The sequence below is a fragment of the Clytia hemisphaerica genome, unplaced genomic scaffold (assembly GCF_902728285.1).
Source record: "Clytia hemisphaerica strain Z4C2 unplaced genomic scaffold, Clytia hemisphaerica genome assembly, whole genome shotgun sequence".
Lineage (NCBI taxonomy): Eukaryota > Metazoa > Cnidaria > Hydrozoa > Leptothecata > Clytiidae > Clytia > Clytia hemisphaerica.
In genome coordinates this window covers 298,408-323,277 of record NW_027103875.1, presented here as the reverse complement: position 1 = coordinate 323,277, position 24,870 = coordinate 298,408, and the positions used below count along the sequence as shown (strand labels likewise).

The 24,870-nt window shown below is 35.1% G+C and overlaps 3 protein-coding genes across 4 annotated transcripts in view; 2 read left to right on the top strand and 1 right to left on the bottom strand.

Moving 5' to 3' along the window:
- Positions 1–24,870, bottom strand: part of LOC136808393 (large ribosomal subunit protein mL41A-like) — a 175,899-nt gene that overhangs the window by 2,070 nt on the left and 148,959 nt on the right. For both annotated transcript variants that reach the window (XM_067064932.1, XM_067064933.1), the window contains exon 2: positions 436–556. In XM_067064932.1, coding sequence (XP_066921033.1) covers positions 436–514 — 79 coding nt within the window. In that variant the 5' untranslated portion in view covers positions 515–556. The remainder of the gene's footprint in view (positions 1–435; positions 557–24,870) is intronic.
- LOC136808381 (cyclic GMP-AMP synthase-like receptor) lies at positions 4,162–12,217 on the top strand. The gene is made up of 5 exons (XM_067064914.1): positions 4,162–4,354; positions 7,751–7,976; positions 8,500–8,556; positions 10,164–10,775; positions 11,394–12,217. Exons 1-5 carry the CDS (start codon positions 4,250–4,252, stop codon positions 11,852–11,854), a joined length of 1,461 nt encoding a protein of 486 aa, XP_066921015.1. The 5' UTR covers positions 4,162–4,249; the 3' UTR covers positions 11,855–12,217.
- LOC136808404 (uncharacterized) lies at positions 12,707–24,837 on the top strand. Its single transcript, XM_067064941.1, has 6 exons — positions 12,707–13,693; positions 14,701–14,731; positions 15,322–15,608; positions 18,840–21,501; positions 23,289–23,510; positions 24,630–24,837. Exons 1-6 carry the CDS (start codon positions 13,309–13,311, stop codon positions 24,835–24,837), a joined length of 3,795 nt encoding a protein of 1,264 aa, XP_066921042.1. The 5' UTR covers positions 12,707–13,308.

Sequence of the window (24,870 nt, the reverse complement as noted above, 5' to 3'; positions counted from 1 at the left end):
GACGTTCAGTTCCCTTGATATGGAAGAGAATGGACAGATGAGTTTCCAAATTCAAAAAAGGAAACCTTGATTTCAAAAAATTGCAAAAATCATGAAAACCATGAACATTAGATCGTTAAAAAGATATTGTTGATAAACAAGACTTTTAGAGTGTAACAAACATAATAGAATCTTTGATACTAAACGCTAGTTGAAGCTCAAGTTAAAATTCAACATATTCATCACATTATACATATACGTACATTATCAAAATATAAAAAAAAGATAAAAATTAATAATCTAATAAAATGAAAAAGCTAAGCTGCTAAGCTTACTGAAAATAAGTATTGAGATAGATGATATTGACACAAGAAAAATAAATAACACAGGGTTGATAATGGCTAGGATGCTGCAAAGGGCTCAGAAAAAGTGAGAAATTGTGAAAGTTTTCCTCACCCTTGTAGAAGTTTTTGTTCCCATGCTTTCCTGTCATCACTCGTCTTGTTGCGCCAAAAATGGCTCGCGTCAAATGCATTGCTAGATTCCTTTTTTTGATAAATTAATAACCTTGTGTGCTAGGAGGGGAGGGAATCGATCAATTTTTGTTCCATATCATATTTTATAGTAATCGGTTAATAAAAAGGAACCTTTTTCAGAAAATAGAAGCCCTGTGGAAAGATGATAACCAACCATTAACTGATTTTGATAATTTGAATAACCAATTGAAATGACTTTAAGAGAAAAATGTGAAAATTAAATTCTTTGAAATCTCTTGTAAAAGCCGGCAAAAGTTTAGCCAAGAAGACTTTGAATCGTAAATTTTTATTCTCAAAGGATTAAGGACCTCCAAGAATGGATTCAGTGAAAACAGATTTAATAGGACCCAAGTTTATATTTTATTTTTTGGTGAGCCAAAAATAAGAAAGCTGCATGTGGAGAAGACAAGTAAGGGCATGGTTGAAGATTTAAAGAGAGCTCTTGTGGCATGTGGTACCGTGAGATTGGGTAACTTGCATCAGTGGAGGCTAACATGCATAGCCCTCAAATGAAAGACCTGGCTGGTGGTCATTAAAATACAAAATTAAATCAAAACAAAAATGGTAGAGTAGAGCTGCGAGCGGAGCTGTATGGCGCGCCAAAGCGGAAATAAATACTATCTTTCATTTCGCGACACTATCTTTCATTTCGCTGCACTATCTTTCATTTCGCGGCACTATCTTTCATTTCGCGGCACTATCTTTCATTTCACTGCACTATCTTTCATTTCGCGGCACTATCTTTCATTTCGCGGCACTATCTTTCAGTTTGCGACACTATCTTCAGTTCGCGACACTATTTTCCCAAAGAAACATTATCTTAATTGAAACAATACTATCTTTTTCACAAGATACTATCTTTATTATGGAAGCCGAGAAGTGCCATCAAGAAAAAATATTTAATTTTAGAAAAAAAATAATTAATTTTAGTAAGAAAAATTAAATTTAGAAAAAATATCAATTTAGAGAAAAAATTAAGTTCACTTCAGAAAAAACTGTTTTTAGAAAAAAGGGAGAGCCTGATTCCGTGCATGCTTACACCATAGTCCACCGTCTGAAAAAAGTTTGAAAAAAGAAAAACTTTTTGGCCTGATTCCTCCCGGGCCACACACTTACTTACAACTTTCGTTTTCATACTTCCTGGATTTGTTTTTGGATTTGACTTTTGTTCAGACCAGATTATTTTTTTGCACATCACATAGATGTCAATCCACAAACAATTCAAGTTGACAGAACCGATATTATGCTCAATATTTAATACCTTTTATTTATTGGGGAAAAAATGTCTAAGTTTTATTTCGTCAGGGAAAAAAATCGTCACCTAGAGGAAGAAAATACCTCTAGGTGACGATTTTTTTCCCTGACGAAATAAAACTTAGACATTTTCTTTCTCCCGACCAAAATTTCAAATTCGTCACTTTTCCCCGACCAAATTTACAATTTACTTTAGTTAGTCACTTTCACATGACTAAACTGTCCAAATGAAATGGTTTTCTTTTTTTCTAAAGTAAAATTAAATTTTTTTCTCTAAATTGATAATTTTTCTAAGTTTTATTTTTTTTTACTAAAATAAAATTAAATATTTTTTTCCCAATTTAAATTTATTCTTCTAAGTAAAATTAATTTTTAAATTTAAATCGTTTTTCTAAAATCAAATATTTTTCTCTGAATTCAAATTTATTTTTCTAAAATTAAATATTCTTTTATTAGGGTGGTCAGAGGAAATTTCAAACTTACTTGCAGAATACCAAACCAAGTCTAATGGAAAGCCATAACCATCAGAAGAAAAATGAGGGGTCATTTACCTTCCAATTCTTTAAAGTTCCAAAGATATTCCATTTTGAAGTTTAATTTTTCAAGCATTTTCGTGCATGCATCGCCAGCCATTTTGTACCTTCATTACGGCACCAAAAGCGAAAGTATTTTATGAAAAATTCTGCGCGGGAGGTTTAGTGCGAGTTTTATTTTCCGTAGATGTAGCTGAAACGGGGGTAATTACAACTTGATTCTTACTTTTTTCACATTTGGAAAGAAAAATCATTGTTCTTTCTAAAAAATTCACGTTCGATAAAAAAATTTGATTTTTTCAATGAAAAAAACACATTTTAAGTACATAATTTGACGTCCTGAAAAATATACGTTGCTCCAACCAACGAACATGGTACGTCTCAAAAGCTAAACTATCGCGGGGAACGTTGCAAAAAATTCCAGGTCGATAGCTGTTTAGGGTGGCTAGCGCTTTGGATTTTAGAACCCCCATGGTTTGCTGTGCCGCAAACAAGAAGTCTGAAAAAACTCAACCGCGAGTACTCATTTTCAAATTTTGAAGGAAAATGAAGACATGATGTGCTGATTTTTTCTGCAAAAGAAAGCTGAATAAACTCTCCACGCTTTGGAAAAAATACTTATGTTAAAAGAGGTTTCCTTCCTTTAGGTATGTAAGCTTGAATATTTTTTTTCGAAAATCTATGTTTTGTTACTGCCGCATGCGTAAGGCCCGACCTTCCTACTTTTATTCTAAAATTAATTAATTTTTTCTGAAATTAAATATATTTTTGTCGATGGCACTTCTCGGCTTCCATAAAAAAGATAGTATCCCGTAAAAAAGATAGTATTGTTTCAATTAAGATAATGTTTTTTTGGAAAGATAGTATCGTTTAAAAAAAGATAGTGTCGTTTAAAAAAAGATAGTGTCGTTTAAAAAAAGATAATGTCGTTTTAATAAAGATAGTGTCGCGAAATAAAAGATAGTGTCGCAAAATAAAAGATAGTGTCGCTAAATGAAAGATAGTGCCGCAAAGTGAAAGATAGTGTCGTGAAATGATGAAAGGTAGTGTCGCGAAATGAGAGATAGTATTTATTTCCGCTTTGGCGACGTGCCATAGAGCTGCGTATTGTGCGTAGTTGTATTTTAATGACCAGCAAGTTAACCGATCCCACGGTAGCTATGAGTAATCCATCGATCACATATCTATCCGTCATCGATCCGTTCCGTTCCGATCCTATCGAGCGCGGACGTCTGGTCTATCAAAATTTTGCTCCTGCTTAAGCAATCTCTGCCCCCGACCCGATCGAGATCTCAATGATTTCTGCCATACTCTGCAATGATGATGTTTAGGATTTAATGATGCTTATTTTCTTGTAAATTTTAGCCTCAGTAGATACTTGCTTGAGTTGACTTGCTTGTGCACAAAAAAAGAGTGTGTATAGCTACGTGTAGCAGGATAGCTCTACAATACAACTACACAGACTACAAACCAGCTACAAACAGATATTGAAAAAAAAAAACAGACCTAAAAAATCAAAATCCAGATCAGAATCTTTTTAGTCCTGAGCGTGAGGAGAATCAGAAGTACAAACAAAGTATTGTAACTGGATGATGGGTATTTCAAAATCAGAGGGTGTCCCATATATCCAAATATCAAAGATTTGACCAGATTTTCTAGCACCGCCTACAACTTAATAGTGTAAAAGGAACTTAAGCTCGTTTAGTCGTGTGATGGGGCCCTTAGGAAAGCTACGGCTGCCGAAAAAAAGTAATCGTCAATTCTGGGAATTTAGATTTAAGCTCCTCTGATTGGTCAAAGCAAAAAAATGTTACTATTTTTGGCAAGCATGACGTAATGTCTTGTACATCTTGTACTTTCCCCTTTCTCAAATTTTCATGGAATCACTGACAGTGACAGTGTTGTTGAGTATTTTTTTGTGGAAGGGATGAGTAACACTTTCTTTGAATGTTGCATTTGATTTTCGTAATACTAACATTGCCCTACTGTTTCACCATGTCGCAGTATCAACAAAATCCAGACTTCATTAAAGAAATCACAGACATCAAAGATGTAAGTTTTTTTTAAAGTTTTTTTTACTGCTAGCTAACATATAGCTACTGAACTGCTGAGAACAGACTGTAAGAGACTAAATGAAACTAATCTTCTATACTATGTGTGTGTTACTCTTGCAAAAGTAATACAAACTGTTATTTTTTCCATCAGAATGGACTTTGCCGGAGTTTTTAATTATTCCACATAGGCATTGGGCTATTCCATTTTTAAACCATACAGGGGTATTGACGAACTTTTCCAGGGCCAGTATGGATTTCGTGTAACTAACGCCGAAGATCTTCGGCGTACAACTGAAACGTTTTTGGCGCATTGGCGTAAGGGTACTTACAAAGATTGTTTGATTTTCAGTTGGCGTAAAGTAATAATTCCAGCTCGGCGTGAATGACTCCATAATCCATCGATTTTTAGCTTTCATTTGGCTAAATTTGCTTTAGGCGCATCTTGCACCCTTATTGAAAAATTGAATGTTGGTACAAAAGAAATTTTGCTTGGCGTGAGGCTTGCTGTACGGAAAAATATCTTCGGCGCGAGATTTCGTGGAATCCATACTGGTTCCAGGGGGGACTGAGCCTTGATTTTCCAAGGGGCTTTTGGTCATTTTCAGATTTTCCAAGGGGGGTTATTAAAGGTTTCCAGGGGGTTCTCTCCTCCCAAACTGGCATCAATAATCACTTTCCAGGCCCTTTTTCACAAAATTTCACTTTCCAGGGGTGTCGACTCCTAATTTCCAGGGGATAGTTTGTTATCCAAAATTTCCAGGGGGGTTAGTGAAAAAAGTTCGTCAATACCCCTGTAGAATTTTTTTTTGGAATAGCCCATTGTTGTGATTAGCAAAAGGCAAAAGGTAGGGTTCGGTTCGGTTAACACCGCCTGGCTATATTCTTTACTCAATTTTATATTGGGTCATGAGGTTCTAATGAGGTTCTAAATTCCGTGAGTTTTTCTAATGTCCACATCCCTCTTTTAATTTGGACACCCTTTTTAGAGATAGGAATGATAGGAATGTCTGGATCAAAAAAATGTTCCTCTCTTCTGATCGCTAAGCAAAGAAAAATTGTTTCCATCATGCATAAGCGATTCCAACACTCATGTTATTCCTAGGCTGCAATCACAAATAACTTGTGTTCACATCGTTTTTAGGATAAAAAAAAATCGGTCGTTCAGCAAAAAAAAAACGTCAGAAAAATGGATTTTCAAACTATGAGTTGGCAGAAATCAAATCTATTGGAAATTTAAGATAAAAAGCCCTACGTTTTATTGTGTTTATGTAGACGTCCGTCACAGCAGTCCTAGGATTTCACGATACACGGCCCCTCTTTTTTCAAATGCAGTATCTCTGTTGTTATGACAAGGGAGATAATAACATGCACATTCCTGCAAACTCATAGGAAAGGGTTGGATATTATCCTTGTTATATTTTGAAATTGAATACACCTTTCCCGTAATTCGTAAAACTAATGCGCGCGCATTATTTTGATACTCTCCACCGTTTGGTCTCTGGAGGTAAACGAACCCGTTTTTGCCTGCGTTTCCTTAGGGAAAGTTGGTTTTTTGAGCTTTTCTCAAGTTCTGTCAAACAAAATGCCCTCAAATTTTAGTATGTTCAATCTATTCATGATATTATACCATCCTGAAAATCTTTTGCCAAAAGAAGATCGCTATCAAAAGTTAGAAGCTGAAAACCCACTTTCCCTAACCCACTGCAGGCAAAAACGCGTTCGTTCGGTGGAGCGCACATTTCCCGGGCCATTTCTGAGAAGTTTGAATTACGGGAAAGATGTATTCTTGTGCGATCAAAATTGAAATAAAGATGTCAGTCAGTCGGACGATGGGAATACAAGTTATTTGTGATCCCAGCTCTATATTTAAAGAAGGGTGTCAAAATTAGAACAAGGATGTCTACATTAAAGCAACATACAATAATGGTCTTCTGACATGTGTACTTTTAAGTTCGGCACAGACACTTATTTCTCATCAATTTTTCTTCAACAAAAACGATAACTGTAAATATTGTATTAAAGATGTTTTATTTAATTTTTTCTATATATCATTTATGGTGATTAAAGAGAAATCAAAAAAAAAACAAAAAAAAAACTTAGCAATTAGTCATGTCATATGAAACACAGTAACATAATAATAAAATGCTAAGAAGGTAATCTATACTATCAGGCTAACTATCCTGTGAAGTGTTTATGTAATGTTCTCGTTGCTTATTATAACTGGGGATGAAATGTTGTTGCATCTAGCAAAAGGTCTATTGTAACGAATAGAAGAATCAAATGAAAAAAAGCCCACTACTTTGTTTTGATGATTTGTCTTTAAAAATTCTAGGAAGGGCCATTCGTGAAAGTTTATGCTCGCGTAAAATTCTTGACACTAGTCATAGCTTTCACTAAATGCTGCTTTAACCTGTTTTAGCAAGCTCAACATTTATTTCATAGAAATTCAGACCTCACTATTTATTCTGTCATCTGATCTTAAAGTCATATAAGTTTCAGTCAGTCTGTCTGTGTCAGTCTCGAGTGAGTTAGGACTTGTCTCAAAAGCCTAGCAATTACCCAAACTTTTTGAAACCTATAAAAGTCATATAGACTTTTTTTGTAGGGCGCAATATCATATCTTATAATTAAAAGCTCTGGCGTCAACAATCTGGAAACAATGTAATATTCATACTGAATATCTTTGCCATAGCCTAATCAATTCTCTATGCTAGATACATCTGCCACATATGCCTTGTTTTCCAAACTGGTCCACAATAGCATGTGAAATGCAGAATTAGTAAACACAGGGGAGTGAACGTAATATTTTCTTATCATTAATTTGATGCTAGAGTCTATTAATAATATTCAAGCATGACGTTGACGTTGACTTAAGATTATGGATAATGCAAATTATGTTTGGCCCTGTGCTTTTTAAAATCCTCTTGTTAATACAAAAATATGTTTGAGACTTGACTTTTTGGCTCCCCTGAGTACGTTATTATTTATTATTTTTCCAACCAGAACATTATGTACTTGTTATAAGCCTTAGGAGGTTAAAAAGGTATGATACTTACTCCAATATTGCAATGAATCACAATTAGGGAATTTTCTTACTGGAATGTTAAATTTTGATAAAATTCCATTTACCTGGAACTCCAATTTATTTTAATTGGGTTGGATTTCAGAAAATTTAATTTTTAAGTGAGTTTGTGTCTTTTTCATGAAAATAAATCCCTCATGTAAAAGTCATGTAAAATTACATAGCAAATACCAATAAAATTTCTAGCAGAAAGGTTTTCAGCTGGTAAAACCAGGTTATTGGCAAAATTGAATTCATACAAAATTTGACTAGTAAATCCAGAAAGTTTAACGATTCTTCTAAATAAAATATTTTGCACAATTTTACTTTTAGAAAAATGGAGAAAGACTTTATCAAGTTGTTTGGAAACAAAACAGCTGGGTTCCAGAATCTCAACTCCTAAGTTGTACAGAACAGATTGGAAAGTTTGAAGATAAAAATGTCGATACTGCTGCAAATGGTTTGAGTAATCTTCAGATTACTCCTCCTAAAAAGGTGGCCAAAGAAGAAAAGGTGTGCTCTCCAAAATCAAAGGATGGAAAAGAGGAAAGAAAGCAAGGTAAAAAGATTTAGTATCCATTGAAAACAGAAAGACTTTGTTATGTTGTCTTTGGACTAACTTTTAGATACTTTAATCGTAGAAATTTTAGCCAGACTAATTTTAGCGTATATTAGCGAGTCAGGAAAATCTTGATTTTTTTTGAATCTATTTTAGCAAATCACGATTTCAAAAAATTTCGCGGGGATAAATTTTAGCGAATACTCGCATTACATTATTGACTGAATTCGTTTTCTAGCATTTCTTTGCACTGAGACCCTTCCTATTGATAAATATGTATCAAGGCAATATAACCAGAAATTTCGCGCGGATACATCTTAGCGATCTGTCGATTCGGCGTATTTTAGCGAGAATTATTTTAGCGAAAATAGGGAAAACTCGCTAGAACGCTAAAATTAGTCTCGCTAAAACTTCTACGATTAAAGTAGTTGGAAAAATTCAATCAATAAAGCCTTTTTTTAGATTGTGATTTGAAAATATATAATTTTGAATATATTTTTTTTTATTTAATATTTTTTTAAAGATGCTGTTTTAAGACGCTTACCATCAACCACCTCTGACATCAAAAGACACACAAGCGGTAAGATTAATAACGTAACCAATTTGGCCAATTCGCCAATTTTTATACAATTTGGCAAAAAGAAGAATTAAGCAAATATTTTAATTTGGGACGAGTTTATTCTCATGAGTGACTATTTGACTATTTTTCTTATCATTTCGAACCAATGCTGGGTAATCAATTATTCAACAACAAAAGATTTATTAAAAGAAGCATTTTCCAATTTCACTCTCGGGATGATAGCATGATAGCATTGATTTTTTTTTTTTTCACTTTATTTAACGTTGGAAAATTATAAAAAATAGTAACTTAATACTAATACAATCCGACAAACTATAATTAAGATGTATAAAAAATTCTATAATATATATATAATATATATTAAAAAAACTACACTAGATTATGGGTAGAAGAGGAGATTCATCTACATGAGATGGTAGTCTCATCTAGTTTATTTTTAAAATCCAAGATAACACTCGGAATTTCATTCCAAGTCATTGTGGCGCGAAAGTCAAAAGAATCGGTGTAAGTATAGTTTGGAATTTCAAGCAAATCTCCTGATCTTAGAACATATGGTATTTGCTTTGTTTCAAAAATGTCATGCAAAATTTTGGGGCCCAGTTTTCTTTAGATTTGAAAACTTTGCAAAGCATAAGTTTAATATTTTGGTCATGAATTTCAATCGAATTAGATCTAACAAGAAGTTTTTCAAAGGACTCGGTAAAGTTTGAAAATCTTGCTTTGAGGGCTCTGTAATGCGTTTTATTGATTAATGCATGTGCAGTTTTAGAACAAAACATCCATATGAGTGGACAATAATTGAAAATTGACATAATAAAAGTGAAATATAAGATGTCACGTTTTTCTTGGGACAAAATAGTCCTTATCCTCATTAAGGCTTTAATTTTTTTGTTTGCATTTGACGTAAGGTCTAATACAGCTAATAGATGAGGATAAAAACAGAGTTTGTCATCAATCAAAACTCCTAAAAGTTTTACAATTTCAGAACTATCAATAATATTACCATTAATGATCAGAGAAATATTACATTTTGGACTACCTGGAAAGATGACTTGAAACTTTGCTGAGTTTGCCGCCAATGAATTATGTGCATACCAATCTAACATTAGTTTTGCTTTTTTGGAGAGCATAGTGGAAACAATTTCAAGCGTTTTTCCTGCCACCGGAAGAGTGTTATCGTCAGCAAAGTTACAGATGTCATCTTCATTAAATATGATAAACATATCATTAATTTTTTTAAAACTCAGAAAAACTCAAAAAAATATTAACCCAACCTTTTAGATGGTTTATTGGAAACCGAAATAACAGCAGAAAAAGGTTATCGAATATGAAAGAAAATCAATCCAGAGCCCTCTTGTTTTTTAGTTTTTTTTCTGGTTGATGACAGTACTAAAATCTACAAGTAAACGCTCTTGTATTTCCGCATCTCAACTACTGCCTCAATTCATGGAGTAAGGTGTCTGCTGCTGTGTTACGAAAGTTTGATTCTCTTTCTTGGCAGATAAATCAAGTCCACCCAATTAATAAAGATTTTCGTCAGCTCTGTGACTATTCTTCTGCTGTTGTTAAAATGAAAGGTTTTCAATTTCCTGTTATTAATCTTTCAGTTCTGGATGGCATCAAAACATTAACTCCAGATTTTCTCAAAGACGAAAATAAGAAGAAACCTATAGATGAAGCTTTGATGAAATTCAAAGAGAAATATTGCAATCCACCAAAAAAGGACGACCTTAAAGCTGCAAAAGGAAAGTTTGGTATTGTTTTGGAAGATTTGAAATTGTCTTTCAGAGAAAACTTTTTAACGTGTAAAAACACTGAGTACACTGGCTCAACATATGAAGGTTTAAAGATCTCAGGAGATGGACTCGAATTTGATGTTATGTTTTTGTTCGAAGGTGGAGAAGATCTTAAAGTTTTGCCAATAAAAGATGAAGAGGGCTTTGCACATTTAGCTTTAATTGATAAGGATATTGTAAAAGAAAATGCAATTACCAAATCAGCTGATAAGACGGATGGTAAAATTCTGTCAAAAAAACTGAAAGACAAATTCAAAGGGACATTACAAAATTTCATTAATAATTCTCCTCAATATAAAGAATTGATTACAATGAAGGAGCACGGTCCAGCTATTCAATTTGATATCAAAAGAAAAAAGGATGATAAAGACCTTTGGTATAGTGTTGATTTGTTACCCTCCTTTGAAGTCAAAGTAAATGAAGGTAAGCAACCCAAAAAGTCTTTTCGCCTTTAACTAATTTACATTCCAAAGAATAGTTTTTTTAAATACAGCAAAATTAGAATAGCTTTGAAAAGTTTCTTTTTTTATAATCAATTTTCCCGTTTTCAATGAAAATGCTACCTTAAAGGAAGAAATTTTGGTGGGAATTTAATTTGGCGGATGGCCAAAAAAGTTTTTTCAGAGGGATAGCTGGATAAATTAAATTTGACGGGAATTTAATTTGGCGGTTGCAGGATATTTTTGGCCAAAAACGTTATTACATAAGCAAAAAAACCCTGTTTTAAGGCTTGAAATAGCATGAATTCAGGGAATGCGTGAAATAAATTAAATTTGCGGATGGAGGAAAAAATAAATTTTGGCGGGAAACTTAATTTGGCATATTTTGGCTAAATCCGCCAAATCCGCAAAATTTTCTTTCCGCCAAAATTTCTTCCTTTAAGGTATTTGAATATTTAGTTCAAATCTTCATAAATGTTTTTTCGCTTTTTGTATCCTTGGAATTAAGTTTATTTTCTTCAAGTGATATTCAAACGTTTACAAAACCTTCCTCAAGTTTAATAGTTGATTTCATCTTATTATTATTTATTTTTGTTTACAGAAAAACACATTTATGTACCAAAGAAAATTGGAACTGATCAAAATAGTTGGCGTAGATCATTCTCTAAAGAGGAGAAAGCTCTCCTACGTGATATCGATTCAGGAAATAAAAACCGAAGAGAGGTTGCTCGCACATTAAAAGCAATGATCAAAAAGGAATTGAAAAATATCCCATCGTATGCTATCAAAACAACTTTGCTTCATATATGTTACGGTGAATCAAAAATTGATGAAGAATTATGGGTACCCCAAGAGTACACCAATCGTGTTTTTGATATGCTTGCACTACTTGAAGGCTACTTCAAAGAAAAATGGCTACCAAATTATTTCCTACCAACTCAGAATCTGCTTAAGAGTATGAATGACAGAAATTTGGAGCAAGTTGAGAACCGTTTGAGAGGATTACGAATGAGTGACAAGAAGTTTTTAAGTTTGACCAAAACCGATGGTGATCTGGTATAGATACATTTTGGTTCTAAATGAAGACTTAGAGGGATTCATGGTTAAAGTATAATATCAAGCTAGCCGTGTTTTTGTGTATGAGTCTCATTCTCAATCCAAGAATTTCAAAATATTGAGAACAACATGTTTACTTCTAGATAAGGTCATGGGATAAAGGAAATGTGTTATTAGTCAATACCAGTCAGTTTATTTATATTTGTTTTTTTATTTTCAAACCTTTTATTTTTGTAGATGTTGTTTAATACCATTTTAAATTGTTGCAGCTGCCAAGCAGTGATTGCAATCAAAAGTACTAGTGAATATTTCAAAATCTGTATTTTTAAAAAGGTCGATTAAAAAGAATAGTAGCTGTTAGTTTGCTATTGCTTTCTTTTCTTATCTTCCCTTTTTAATTGTTCTTTGGAATCTGTTGATGCATGGTCCTGCGAGCAAAGAAACCTCTAAATATTATTGTCCGGGGGGGGGGGAACTCGATTTCTAAACGACAACATGTGCCACTAAAAAGTTGGCTTTCAAAATCGGACCCTTACAGTGCACATTTTTACTATGTCATCATATATGCGATTCAGCAGTCCCCAAACATACCCTTACAGTGTATCCAGCTAAAAGAAGACCTTGTTAGAGCACTCTATCAAAAGTACACCCTTACAGTGCATTTTGAGGGTATCGAAAAACCTACCCTTAAGGGTGGCACATGTCGTAGGTTGGACAATATAATGAATGCCCCCCCCCCCGAATTTTCGTCAAACTTTTTTTCTAGTCAAGGTGTCAAAATTTGAAGTTACATTTCCCTTTGGACCTGAAAATTTCCATAGAAGAATTAATTCATCTAGATTTTGTACATCTATTTTCAGGTAGCAATAACAAACAGTACAAGCATATTATCTATAATAAAGACAATGAAACTTATGAACAAATGACATGGATGGGAAACAATTGCATGGTCTGGTATTGAAGATTACTGCTGAACTACAGCCATTGTGTTCATTGTTGGTTGAAGCTTTTGCATCATACCACAATAATGACCTTGCTGCAACACATTCACAAGCCTTTGCTAAAAGGATGAAAGACACATTCAATGATCAGAAAAAGAAAATATATTCATTGGCGACTAGCAAGTTTTTTGACAATAATAATCCTAACAAAGATAATTTGAAAAAGGATATTGAATTTAATAATCTGGATATCCAGGTATTGTTAAAGCTATTGATTGAAACTGATTTTCTTTTTGAAAGAGACAAAGGGACGGTGTGGTGTGCACCATAGTGCTAAATGTTGTAACTCTTGTAAGCATCAAGGGAAGAGATGCTCATCGTGTAATTGCGACAAGGCAGACTGCGGTAAATTATGCTGCAAATTATGTGGGAAATGCGTCAAAATGCAGCCGTGATAAATTTGAAGATTTCAAAGAGTTTTATTTGAGTGGCAAAGATAAGAATTGTGATATTATTACAATGGAAAAATCGAATCTTTGTTATATGGCTAATCTAAAAGCAAGCCTTGAGGTTATGTTGAAATGGCGAAATTTAGTCCACGTAACTCGCGAAGAATGTGAACACTTTGTTTGTAATCGCAGCAAATCTCTTGGTAATAATTTTAAAGACATCAATGGTGGACAAGATGAGCTGTCTAAAGTTATACACATGGCAATCAAGACAGTCATTAAACTTTTATCCGACCCAAATTATTTTGATGGGAAAGTTGACTTTCGCAAACAGGTGAAAGAAATTGAAAACGAATTTGATGAAATTATCGATACTGATTCGAAATTAATCCCTATCGAAGAATCAAACAGCAAAATGACTCGAAATATGGGAAAATTTATGGATTTCATAAATGGTAAGAAAAAATGACTTTTATTCAATCACCCATAGTCCCCCCCCCCCCGGAAACCATTTTTCCAATTTTGGATGGGTGAGGTGGGAAAATGAAAATTTGAGTAGTAAAGGGGGGAAAACATCGATAGTTGGCAAGTTTGGTGGGGGGGGGAGTTGTTTTGATTTTATTTAGGATCTTAATTTTTCATTTCATTGTTGTTTTAAGTCTGCTTTTCTAAGCATGTTTGTTTACATTAACCCATTTTCGTTCTATTTTGTCTAGAATTCCTTTTGCAGCAAAATTTTACGTTTGTGTCAGGTTGAAATTTGAGAAATTTATATGGGTGTATGGGGGGGACTTATATTTTCAGAATTTTCTGTGGGAAAAGCAAAAAAGAGGGGAGGACTAAAAAACTGAAAGGTCATAGGGGGGAAAAAGAGGGGGGCGATTTAAAAGAATCAAGAATTTGGTGGGGGGGGGGCCTGGAGGACACTATGATCACCATTAGGTGTTCCTGTATTAAGGCTACTCAGGAGAAGAAATTTTGTTTAAAAAGATCGAGTGACAAAAATCCTATTATAAATCGAGAATTCAATAAGACCCCTTGATTTCGTAACTCTTTTCCCTTGTAAGTAAACTACCTCTATAAGAAGATAACGGTTATAACTATAAGCACTCTTGGGCTCGATTTTGTAAAAAATAAACCTAATGCTAAAAAAAAATTTGTGCAAGTTTCCTAAAACGCCGACCTTTTTAGGTTTACTTTTGAAGCTCTTTGAGCTTTTTAGACCAAAGATTTTCGCCTGCGGCGCCAAATTACAAAGATAATCTTCATGAACCCAATAAAAAATCAACAAATCGAACTATAAGCATATAAATCAAGCATAATAATAATTAAGCGTAAATTAATGCTGAAAATGAGATTTTGATATAAACATATTGAGCCTCGACCTGATTTCCCTGTATGCTTGTAAAAAGAGTGTACTTTCTTAATACTATAATATATATCTAAACCTTTTTTTTTCTAGATGATAAGAAGGAAGAACCGTTTATCAAAAGGTATTTTTCAACAAGAATATTGTTTTATTTTGATACAAAATCTCATGTGTTGTCTTTGACTTGAAAGACAAGAATTGTTGTTTTTCTTGCAACTTCCAAACTTACAATGATGGGCTCTTCCAGAAAATGTCCGTTTGAGGATATAGTGTCAAAATTTACCTTGTCCGGTGGGTAAATTTGTTCTGTTCGAGGTAATTTCGCCCTGTTTGAGGGTAGTTTTGAATATCCAAGGGGTCAACTGATGCTTGTCCAGGGGGTAAGACCTGCTGTCCAGGGGGTCACAATGTCCCTGTGGTAAATTTCCAAGAAATGTCATATCCTCCACCCCCTCCCAATATTCAATTTTTTTCTGGAAAAGCCCAATCTAACCATCTCAAAAGATAAATTATGTGACTCATTGTTTTTTGTTTTTTTTATTCCAAGGGAGGAAAATAGAGGGGACATTCAAAAATGTCCTCAATCTTGTTCGCTGCTGTGACCATTGATCAAAAATTATTCGAAAAATAAAAAACTATCGCACTCCTAATTGCAGGTGAGAAATCATATAACTAGTTTTAACTAACGTTCTTTTTTTTCAAATTTTTATACAGACGTTTGACCCTGAAACAAATATCTACAGGAAAGTGTGTGATAAGCACTCCAGATAAAATCGAACAACAATTTAATTTGATGGCTCAGTGTCATGACAAAGAAAAGTTGACTTTAAAACTTGTCGTTGATGGAGTCGGAAAGATTGGGAACTATCGACTGGTGGTGCAGGATCAACAAACATATTTAGTTTTAACTGGAATACGTCTCAGAACTGGATACCAATACCGCTTTGTTCTATCTCAAAATTCCAATACTGTCTTCCATTCACCAGATTTTGATCCTAAGGGTTTGTATTCATCTCCATTTCTATATTGTACTCTCAAGTGTCCAATAAACATTAGAACGTTCGATTAGGGGAGTGTTTTAAGTGAAACGTTCGGCTATGGACATCATTAATGCTTTGTTTTTGTCTCTAGGTATATAATAAAACATATATTCAATAGGTTTTCGTCGGTTATTGGATTTATTAACCCTCGGTGATGTATATTCAACTCGGCTTCGCCTCGTTGAATATTACATCACCTCGGGTTAATAAATCTCAACTAGCCGGTACCCGGCGTCGCACGCCGGTTAGGCTGTAGCTGAACGCACTAAAAGTCCTTTGGATGTTTAAGCTGGCTTAAAAAAAACGATCAAATGAATAAAATGATATCTTCAAAGTTTGACTCTAATCTTCCCCCGGAGATCTTTTTCTCGCTTCGCTCGCATTAAATACGCCGTCCAGTTTTCGACAATCTGAGAAAATGTCATGGTAAAGAGTAGTGAAATGTAGAAATGACAATTCTTTAGGAAAAAGCGGGAAAGCCACAAAGAATAGTGCAACTTTGTTTTTATCAGATTTAAAAAGATAAATAAGTCAATTCTGTACTGGAGCCTTATCCGGGTGCTTGCCTAGCAGACGAATAAGACGCAGTGGGTGAGTGAGTCTAGACTACGAAAGGGGCGGGCTAAAGGAACCTAGGGGAGTAGAATCTAATCCTATTTGTAGACAGGAACGGGAGACTTAGCAATTGCTAAGTTGCTGCCCAGTGGAGCGTGGAAGGCGCAGTTGGGAGTTAGAAGGGCGCTAGATACGATCAGTAAAGGTATAGCCGAAGGAACTTTAGTACAATTCTAAATTGCTTTTTTTAAACCCTTGCCATAACTTTTCGAATTTAAACATGTAAAATGAGGTACACAGTTTTTAACAGTATCAACCACTTGAATGTTTTTATATGAAGAAAGAGATGAACTACTTAAATGGGATAAACTTTCGCGGGGATTAAATTTCGCGGTTTGGCCTATCCGCGAAATTCAAAAATTTCGCGGGGACTTAATTTCGCGGATGGCACTATGGGTGACAATATTTTCACGATTTTGTGACTCTACTGTCAAACCATGCATTTTAATTGTTTTGAAATACACATTATTAGCGCTTCTTTAATGCCAGTAAACATTCAAATCGTATTTGTTTGACATATTTTGTGTTTTGTTTAGAAATATTTCACGGATGAGGCCCTTCCAAATTTCCATTGGGACACCCAAATCCGCGAAATCCGCGAAATTTAATCCCCGCGAAAGTTTATCCCATTAAAGTAATTTCTTTTCTTGCTTTTTATCGCCCTCTGAATGCTGTTATTGTTCGACAAACTTTTTAATTTTTATGTTTTGATTTACCGGCAGGTACAAAATGCATAAAACATAATGCATATTGCATAATGCATAATAGTATTGTGTAATTTACAGAACGATTTTATATTTTCTAAAACTCTCCTTTGTAGAGGCTAAAACCGCGAAAACCTCTTTAATCTTAAGTAAACATTCCAATCAGAGGGGTTTCCCCAGACATGATATTTACTTTTCGAATCCGAACGAAAGAGAAAACATTCGAATCATAACAACAAAGGGTTTTCCCTGGAAGATGCAACGGATCAGAAGGGTTTCCCCTTCTTCTTTCTCAAAAAAAGGTAAATACATAAACATTCGAATGTAAAAAGATTCGGAGTCTATTTTCTTTGATCTAGCTTTCACATGAAGCTCTTTAATTTATATTGGCTGGATATTAGCTTATCTAACAAAAAGTATTCACATGGTTAATGCTTTTTAAGAGGGAAAATAAAGATCTTGCTATAAAATTTACGTTTTCCAGTTAGAAAAGTAATATACGGAGGAGATATTTTCGTGTTTTTTCTACACTATATTACGTTCTGTAAAATACAACTATGAAAATTAAAATGGCGGCAAGCATTTTCAGTGGACCATGGATTTTCTTCATCATCCAAAATTCAAATTTACAGCTTTCTACCCTTTATTTTCTGGCAGAAAGTGGTATATTTAGTTTGTTGAAAGTATTATCTTTCAAATTCTCCTTATTATAGCCTCTAAAATTGACATTTTGCAGATATTATGCATTATGCATTATGTAATATGCATTATGTTTTATGCATTTTGTACCTGCCGTTTGATTTACATTTGAAATGTTCTTTTCTATAAAAGAAACTTGTTTTGTTTTGAAAAGAATTCGAATGTCATTAATAAATACGATCGTTAATACATTCGAAAACATTTCAAACAAAAGAAAATAGAAAAGCAGGATCGGGCAAAGCTAGGCAGAAATTAAAATTACTAAATGTAGATTGGCCTTAAATTTCAAAACAAAGGCTGAATAAAGTCTAAACCAGGCTCTATCCGATCTGTCGATCAAAACAAACTTATAGAGAACAAAACATTGCTTACGAGATCGAAAGTGACACACTAACAGACATACAGACTACGGCTATTAATATATAGATAACCGACTTTTACCTATTGAATATTAGCCTGGGAATCCAAGCTCATAATCTTAGAAAAACAAAAAATACCTCACCTCACAAAGTTCTAAGATTATAGAGCTTGGTGCAGGTAGATTAGTCTGACATAGAATGTTATAAACAGTCTGTGTGTGAACCCTTGTTGACAGATTTTCTGAGCTTTGGAAACCCAGGCAAACACACATAATCAACTTACTATAAAAACTTATTCACAAGCTGTAAAGACTTTCAAAACTACTAAAAACCACATCAAAACGTCAGCCACGTGTATTTAGACTTCCAGTCAACAGCCATTTTGTTTCTAAATGAATCTATGTTTCATTTTCATTTGTTTTCCTTTTTTCTGCAGAGTCAGCTTTTTTCATAAATTATACGCGCACATCGAAATTATCGAAATACGCGCAAAAGTTACTGCTAAGTAATACGCCAAAAGCTGGCCAATCAGGCCGAACCTGCATTGCAGGGAAAAATCTCCCTGCAGGCGAGTTACCTGCGCCAAGCGTTAAACAAGCAGCAAAAATATCATAAACTAGACTGTGAACAAAGCTTAACGCTTGGATTCCCATGCTAATTGAGTATCTGCTTATTAGAGTACTTCTTAGAGAAGTTGGAATAAATTTTGATTCGTGGACGGTGAAATCTATTGTAATGGGATCTGTCGGTAGAACTGTTTGCCATAAATTTTATTTTCAATTGCACTAATAAGAGATCTGCATTTTACATTTTAGAGGTATCTGGAGAGGTGTTCCCTACCCCATGCAGCAATTTTGTCATCGCCCACAACACTGGTCATTCATCCTCCTTTCACCAGTACGACACGTCACAAAACAAACCTAAATTCAAACCACTCAATCTCATTCAAGGTGCTAAGATATACATACCAACAGCAAAAAGATTTCACGAAATCGCGTTAGAATACAAGCAAAATAACAGCCGATATGATGATTGCTATCCACCACATTATTTACTCAAACAGGAGACGATCAAAACATTGACCGGCTATTTATCACAATCAAAGAAAAACCTAAAAATGCTTGTGGGTTATAACTATATGCACCATTTAAAGACTTTTGGATATACAGATAAAGATCTAGAAGGTTTTGATCACCACGATGCTCATGATGACACGATCGTGGTTTTGGATGTTAACCAAAAGATGATTTACTACATAAGAGTGTTGACAGATCAAGCTCAGTCGATAGATGACTATTACAAAGAAATCACCAGATGCGACGACTTTGTCAAGTCACTCTTCATGTTACATGGAGAAAGACTAACAGACCATTCTATAGGCGCCTGTTCGTTGGTCGCTTTACCAATGGTCCAGCTCAAAGACTGCGATCGGAGCCTTTTATCCGTATCAGAAAACTCGAAAGAATGCTGTATTCTTTTCAAAGAGCATCTTGAAAGTAAAGACACTTTGAGGAAAGAGTTGGATCAATATCTTCACCGTATTTGTACGATTCGAAAAACGTCAAAACTCTCTGCAGATGGAAATCACTTTGAGAAAATTATCGCTGAAAGTATGGCCACAATGTCTTTACAACAAGCATTCTTACCAAGGCTGACTATGGATACACAGGAACAAATATTATCTCTTTTCTTGAACGGCGAACAGTACGAGGCTATCAATCATCCAAATAACAAACGCATCATCAGGGGTCCATTTGGGAGTGGTAAATCACTGGTCCTAGAAAAGATAGCGGAGAAATTATACGACTCTATGCAAGAGGGTATCATCTATTACATATGCTATGACCCCTACAGCTTACTAGATGCCAGAATGGAGGAGATTTTTAAAGAGGTGACGGATAAACACCAAGATCCTGGAAATGTTAAGTTTGTCACCTCGACTGTGTATCAGTTATTGAAAGATGCTGGTGAAACAGAAACCATCACCAATGATCTTGTCAAAGTGATGAAACACTGTCTCCAAGAAGCCAATGGTCAACAAGTCCATTTCCTCTTTGATGAAGTGGGTATCCAGTATTCGTATTTTACCAAAGAAAATGCTGACTCTTTGAAGAAGTTCGTGGATGATGAATCATCTCTGGCAATGTCGACTATCATACTTGCGTTGCAATGTACTGAGAAGGAATTAACTGTGCATGATGGTAAAGGCTTAACTGTTGAACTGAAAAATTACTGCAATGATCGGATCAATTTGACTGGGTTAGAATTGTTACGGCCGCTAACAAAGAGCATGAGAATGGTAAAGAATTTATACAAACTTAAAGAAGTTGCCGAAGACAAGGCTGGTCAAGATTCAGTTGTGACAGCTCTGAAGAATAATGAGATTCCAAGGAAACCATCAACTCCAGATAGCAACATCAATAAGAAAACTAAAGCTGCCAGCCAACCCAAACCCTCGATTCAGTCCACGACACTAACCACCCCACCAAGAAATTCCACTACATCTCTCAAAAAGATAGATCCATCTAGCCCATCATTCAATATTATCGTTGAACCCGAAGTTGTTAGAACTGCACTCGACGGTAAAAAGGAGGTGCATAAGAGCAATGAAAATGCGACAATGTCTTCAACTATGAATTTGAGCCCCACAAAGATCTCTGTTGATCAACTGGCAATGTACTCTATCGAACCGTTCACTCAAGATGAAAGTAAATCAATGGGAGGAAAATTTGAGCATAATTTCAAATTTCATCCCAGCAAAGTTGGCGTTTCAATACCCGGAAAGAAAGCTTCTATTGTATACTTGAACAAGTCTTTCGAGATGTCATCTTTAGCAGGGGCGATGGTGCTACAGGAAATTTTGTCTTCTGAGATTCTTTTCCAACACGATGTTAAATCCACTATCATTTGCAGTAATCAGGAAGAGTTGGACGCAGTTATGTTTGTGATCAAAAAGGTTTTCGATGAAGAGAGTTACTGTCAATATACTCCTTTGATATCAAAGGACATCCCGACACGAGAACAGAAAAGAGATGCTTGGTTAAAATGCAACAGTCCCTCTCATAAGATCTTGGTTACGGATTTCCAAAGTTTCAGAGGATGTGAAGCAGAACATTGTGTTACCTTCTTAAAAGCAAACGATGCGAATTACATTCCACACATACTTGTTGAAGTTTTTGCCAGGGCTATTGCGCACCTTTCAGTCCTTGTCATGCCACCACCATCAACGGATAATGGCAACGGTCGTTTCCAGGAAGTACTCAAAACTTGGAGAGATGAGAAATTAGCAGATGTTTTTGAATTCAATTCTAAAGACACTGAAGCTGGTTTTGAGTTGACACTTAATTCTGTGTCTGGAGCTGACGGTAGCAGAGTAATTGATAGCAAACAAATCAATATTGAAAGATCATCCCAAGAAGAATTTGATGCCTTTAAGAAAAGAAGCAATAAGGATCACGAAATAACAGAATGTTTAAGGTATGCGTACTTTTTTATTTACAGCCATTTCTTTATTTATCTATCGTGAAAGTGAAAACACAGTACTTCTTAATAATTTAATTGAATTCACGGGAGCAAATTTGAGATTGACGGATTGACTGCAAGGATTTTCACTAGTTTTTGTGAAACATAGGGTGAAACGTGACATATTTCACACCCTTAAGCCTGAAAGGTATCCCGAAAACCGAATTTCTCAAAAGTTTTGAATATTGCGAATTTTCTTCCCGTGAAAGGTTCTTTCCTCAAAGTTCTTGAAAAAACGTTCAATAAACGTTCAATAAAGTTATCCATTTTCACTTTCTTTTTATTTACCCACTTTCAGATTTTCGAAGGATAAATGATACCCTATGCGGCTTGCGTGATGGCGTACTTTGGGCTGTATTTCACTTTTTTTGCGGGATGAACAGAGATTTCCGCGATGTTTTTATGAGGAGTTCCGCTTTCGGGGGGGGGGGGGGGTCATAAAATTATGCCGTATTGTATAAGGGTTGCGAAGCGATCCAGACACACCTCGATTCGCCAAGTTGCTAGCAAAATAAGAGACTCTCTAAAAATCCCTCTTCTAATAAAGCCGCTATAGAGACAGGGTTGTAAGAGCGCCTTAATGCCCCAAACACATTACATAATCCACGGCGGCACAACACCCGCCGCTGCCCTGCGCATCGCTCTTTTGTTTTCCTTCTAGTTATTCTAGTGTAAACGGTGCCTTAATAAAGTCGAACGATATTCGTCGAACGATCGAACATTTTTATTCGAATCACGAATCGTCTGTTGAAATTATCACAAAACATAAAAATAAAACAAAAATGTACAAAGATGGCTTGTTCGTTCTTCAGCAGTTTTGATTTGTTTCTTGACAAATTCGACAAATTTGATTACCTCCGTACTTCTTTATCATAGAATACCCACTTGGTTTTGCAAGGTAAGTTTTGTTCACTAAAAGAGCACTCCTCCCGCCCGCGCGACTTGCAAAAACCTCTCATTGATTGGCCTAATTTCTTGATACTTGATACTTTGCTGTTAAAAGTCAAGGGATGATGAAGATCCTTTCTGTCACCGTTCAAACTATTTTTTTTCCATTTAACAGCAAAATAAACATTAAAAACCGAAGAACTGCTGCTTAGATTGCTTAGATGCGTGCCGCCCGCGCGGCCATTTGATCAACTTCAAATTCTAAGTCCGTGTTTCGTCTTCCGGTAATTTTGTTGCCGTTCACTGCTAGGGTACACCATTTTAAAACGGCATTTTTCGCAGTCCTAGCTACCAAACCGAGAAAGTTTTCGTGGCTTCAAGCCAAACCATTCAAGGTCATTTTGATAAAATCATCGGTTTGAAGATGTGGTTTATATAGCAAATTTTATAGCAAATTTTCGCTTGGGATAGAAGTTAAAGGTACGTGCACAATATAGCAAAACTGCTTCGCTCATAAATTCGCTTCGCAATTATGAGCCAACTGCTTTAGCTATAAACAGTGTCACTTTTTTATGTATGCTTGAAGTCTCCCGAGGCCTTATAGGAGTAATAATTATAACTCAACACAAGATGTTATTTTTTTTTAATTTAGATTGTTCAACGAAAATCTCGCGGTGCATGTGCCGGACATGTGAGTTATTATCTCTTTGATTCCCAACGAAACAGAAATTCTCTTTTCAGTCTCTTTTAGTAAACACTTTGGTTGAGGAAATTGAACGAAGTCTGTAAAGTCAATGCAATGAGGTCACTTGAGAGTATTTATTAATCTCTAGAGGGCCACTTTCTTTTTATAGCCTAAGCCTTTCACTCAAGAAATTGACAAATGACGCAATGTCTTTGGATCAGTTAGATTTTGTGGAACAAAAACATTTTGGCTTTTTGGTTGGTTATGGAGGTGCTGTCATCAAATCGTTGAAAAGAGATCTTGGTGTGGACATTGAAATTGAAGAGGTTGAAAAGTCATTTAAGATACGAGGTTCATTCGAAAAGAAAGTGAATGCTGTTAAAGTAATCAAGTGAGTTATTTTATTTTTTCGCCCCGCATTAGCCATTTTTCATGTCATTATATCAAGAATGTCTAGGGTTCTGTCCCGAAGATCAGCCAATTTTTCCACTAAAAGGTTTTATTTTTACATAATTGTTCCCATTTCATATCAGATACCTATTTCATATCAGGACGGTGTCTCTCTATTGTTATAAAGTGCTGAATAAACAAAAGAATGTTTTCCTTTTCCATTTGCTGACCAATCTTGCTCCACATCCGTGTCAATTCAATGTAAAAAAACTTGTAAATTAAAATTGATGAATAAACTATGTCACTCTTTTTTAAAAAACAAAACCTTTAAATGTTGTCGTCGAAATTGAAAAAGAACAACAAATACATTTCATACCGCACTCAATCTTTTGGTGTTCCCAAATACAAATTCGACATCAAAATGGTCAACTATGGCATCCTTTTCTTTCGGAATCCTGTCGTTACTTGTTTAATGAAGTGATTAAGGTCTAAACCCCCGGGAGGGGGGTACTAGGGTTTGCAGATGAGGTGTATGTGCGGATGGGACCGCCAAAAACCGACCCTTAGAGAGAATGAATTTTGCTGAAAAGATGACCCTTAGAGAGACTTTTTTGAAAAATTGTCTTCGATTTTTGAAAAATTCTCCAGCCTTAGAGAGGGTTTTTAATTTTTTTTTCATTCTAAATCAAAAAGAATTGCTAATCATTGTGAATTTTCTGACCCTCAGAGAGACCGATTTAAATTTTTCTGATTTTTGCGACCTTTAGAGAGATTTTGAAAGGTGAGAAAACTGACCCTTACCGTCCGCACATACCCATCATCCATTTTTGCCTAAGTACACCCCCTCCGGGCTAAACTCTCAACTTTCTTGTCTTAAGTTTATTTCGTATATCGTATCACAATTATTTTGATGAATTCAGGCATTCGGAGTCTCCACATTTCGAACCCGAACGGGGAATTCCAATTTGTTTGAGTTATGGAAGTTTTCGAGACTTACGACGGTTACGAGAGACGAACTAGGAAACTTATATTTAGCTGGAATAGTTAAGGAGACATTCAAGTCACAGAGGTTCGAATCATTAAGACCCCACTTCATCTATTCTACATTTCTATGTTTTAGAAAAATGTTGGATACGGAGTTCTGGGAAACATTGGACATACCAGATTCTCTACACAGAGACATTTTATCACAAAAGTATCATTGGGAACAGAAATTTCAAGTAAGAGTGGAGAAAACCGAAGATCGAAAGAAAATACAAATTCAAGGTGAAATCGGAAACGTGCGAAAGGTTTTGGAGGAAATTAATAAAATCTCAAATAGCAGGTAAGGTTCTACTTTTTCCTATGGAGTGTTAAACCTC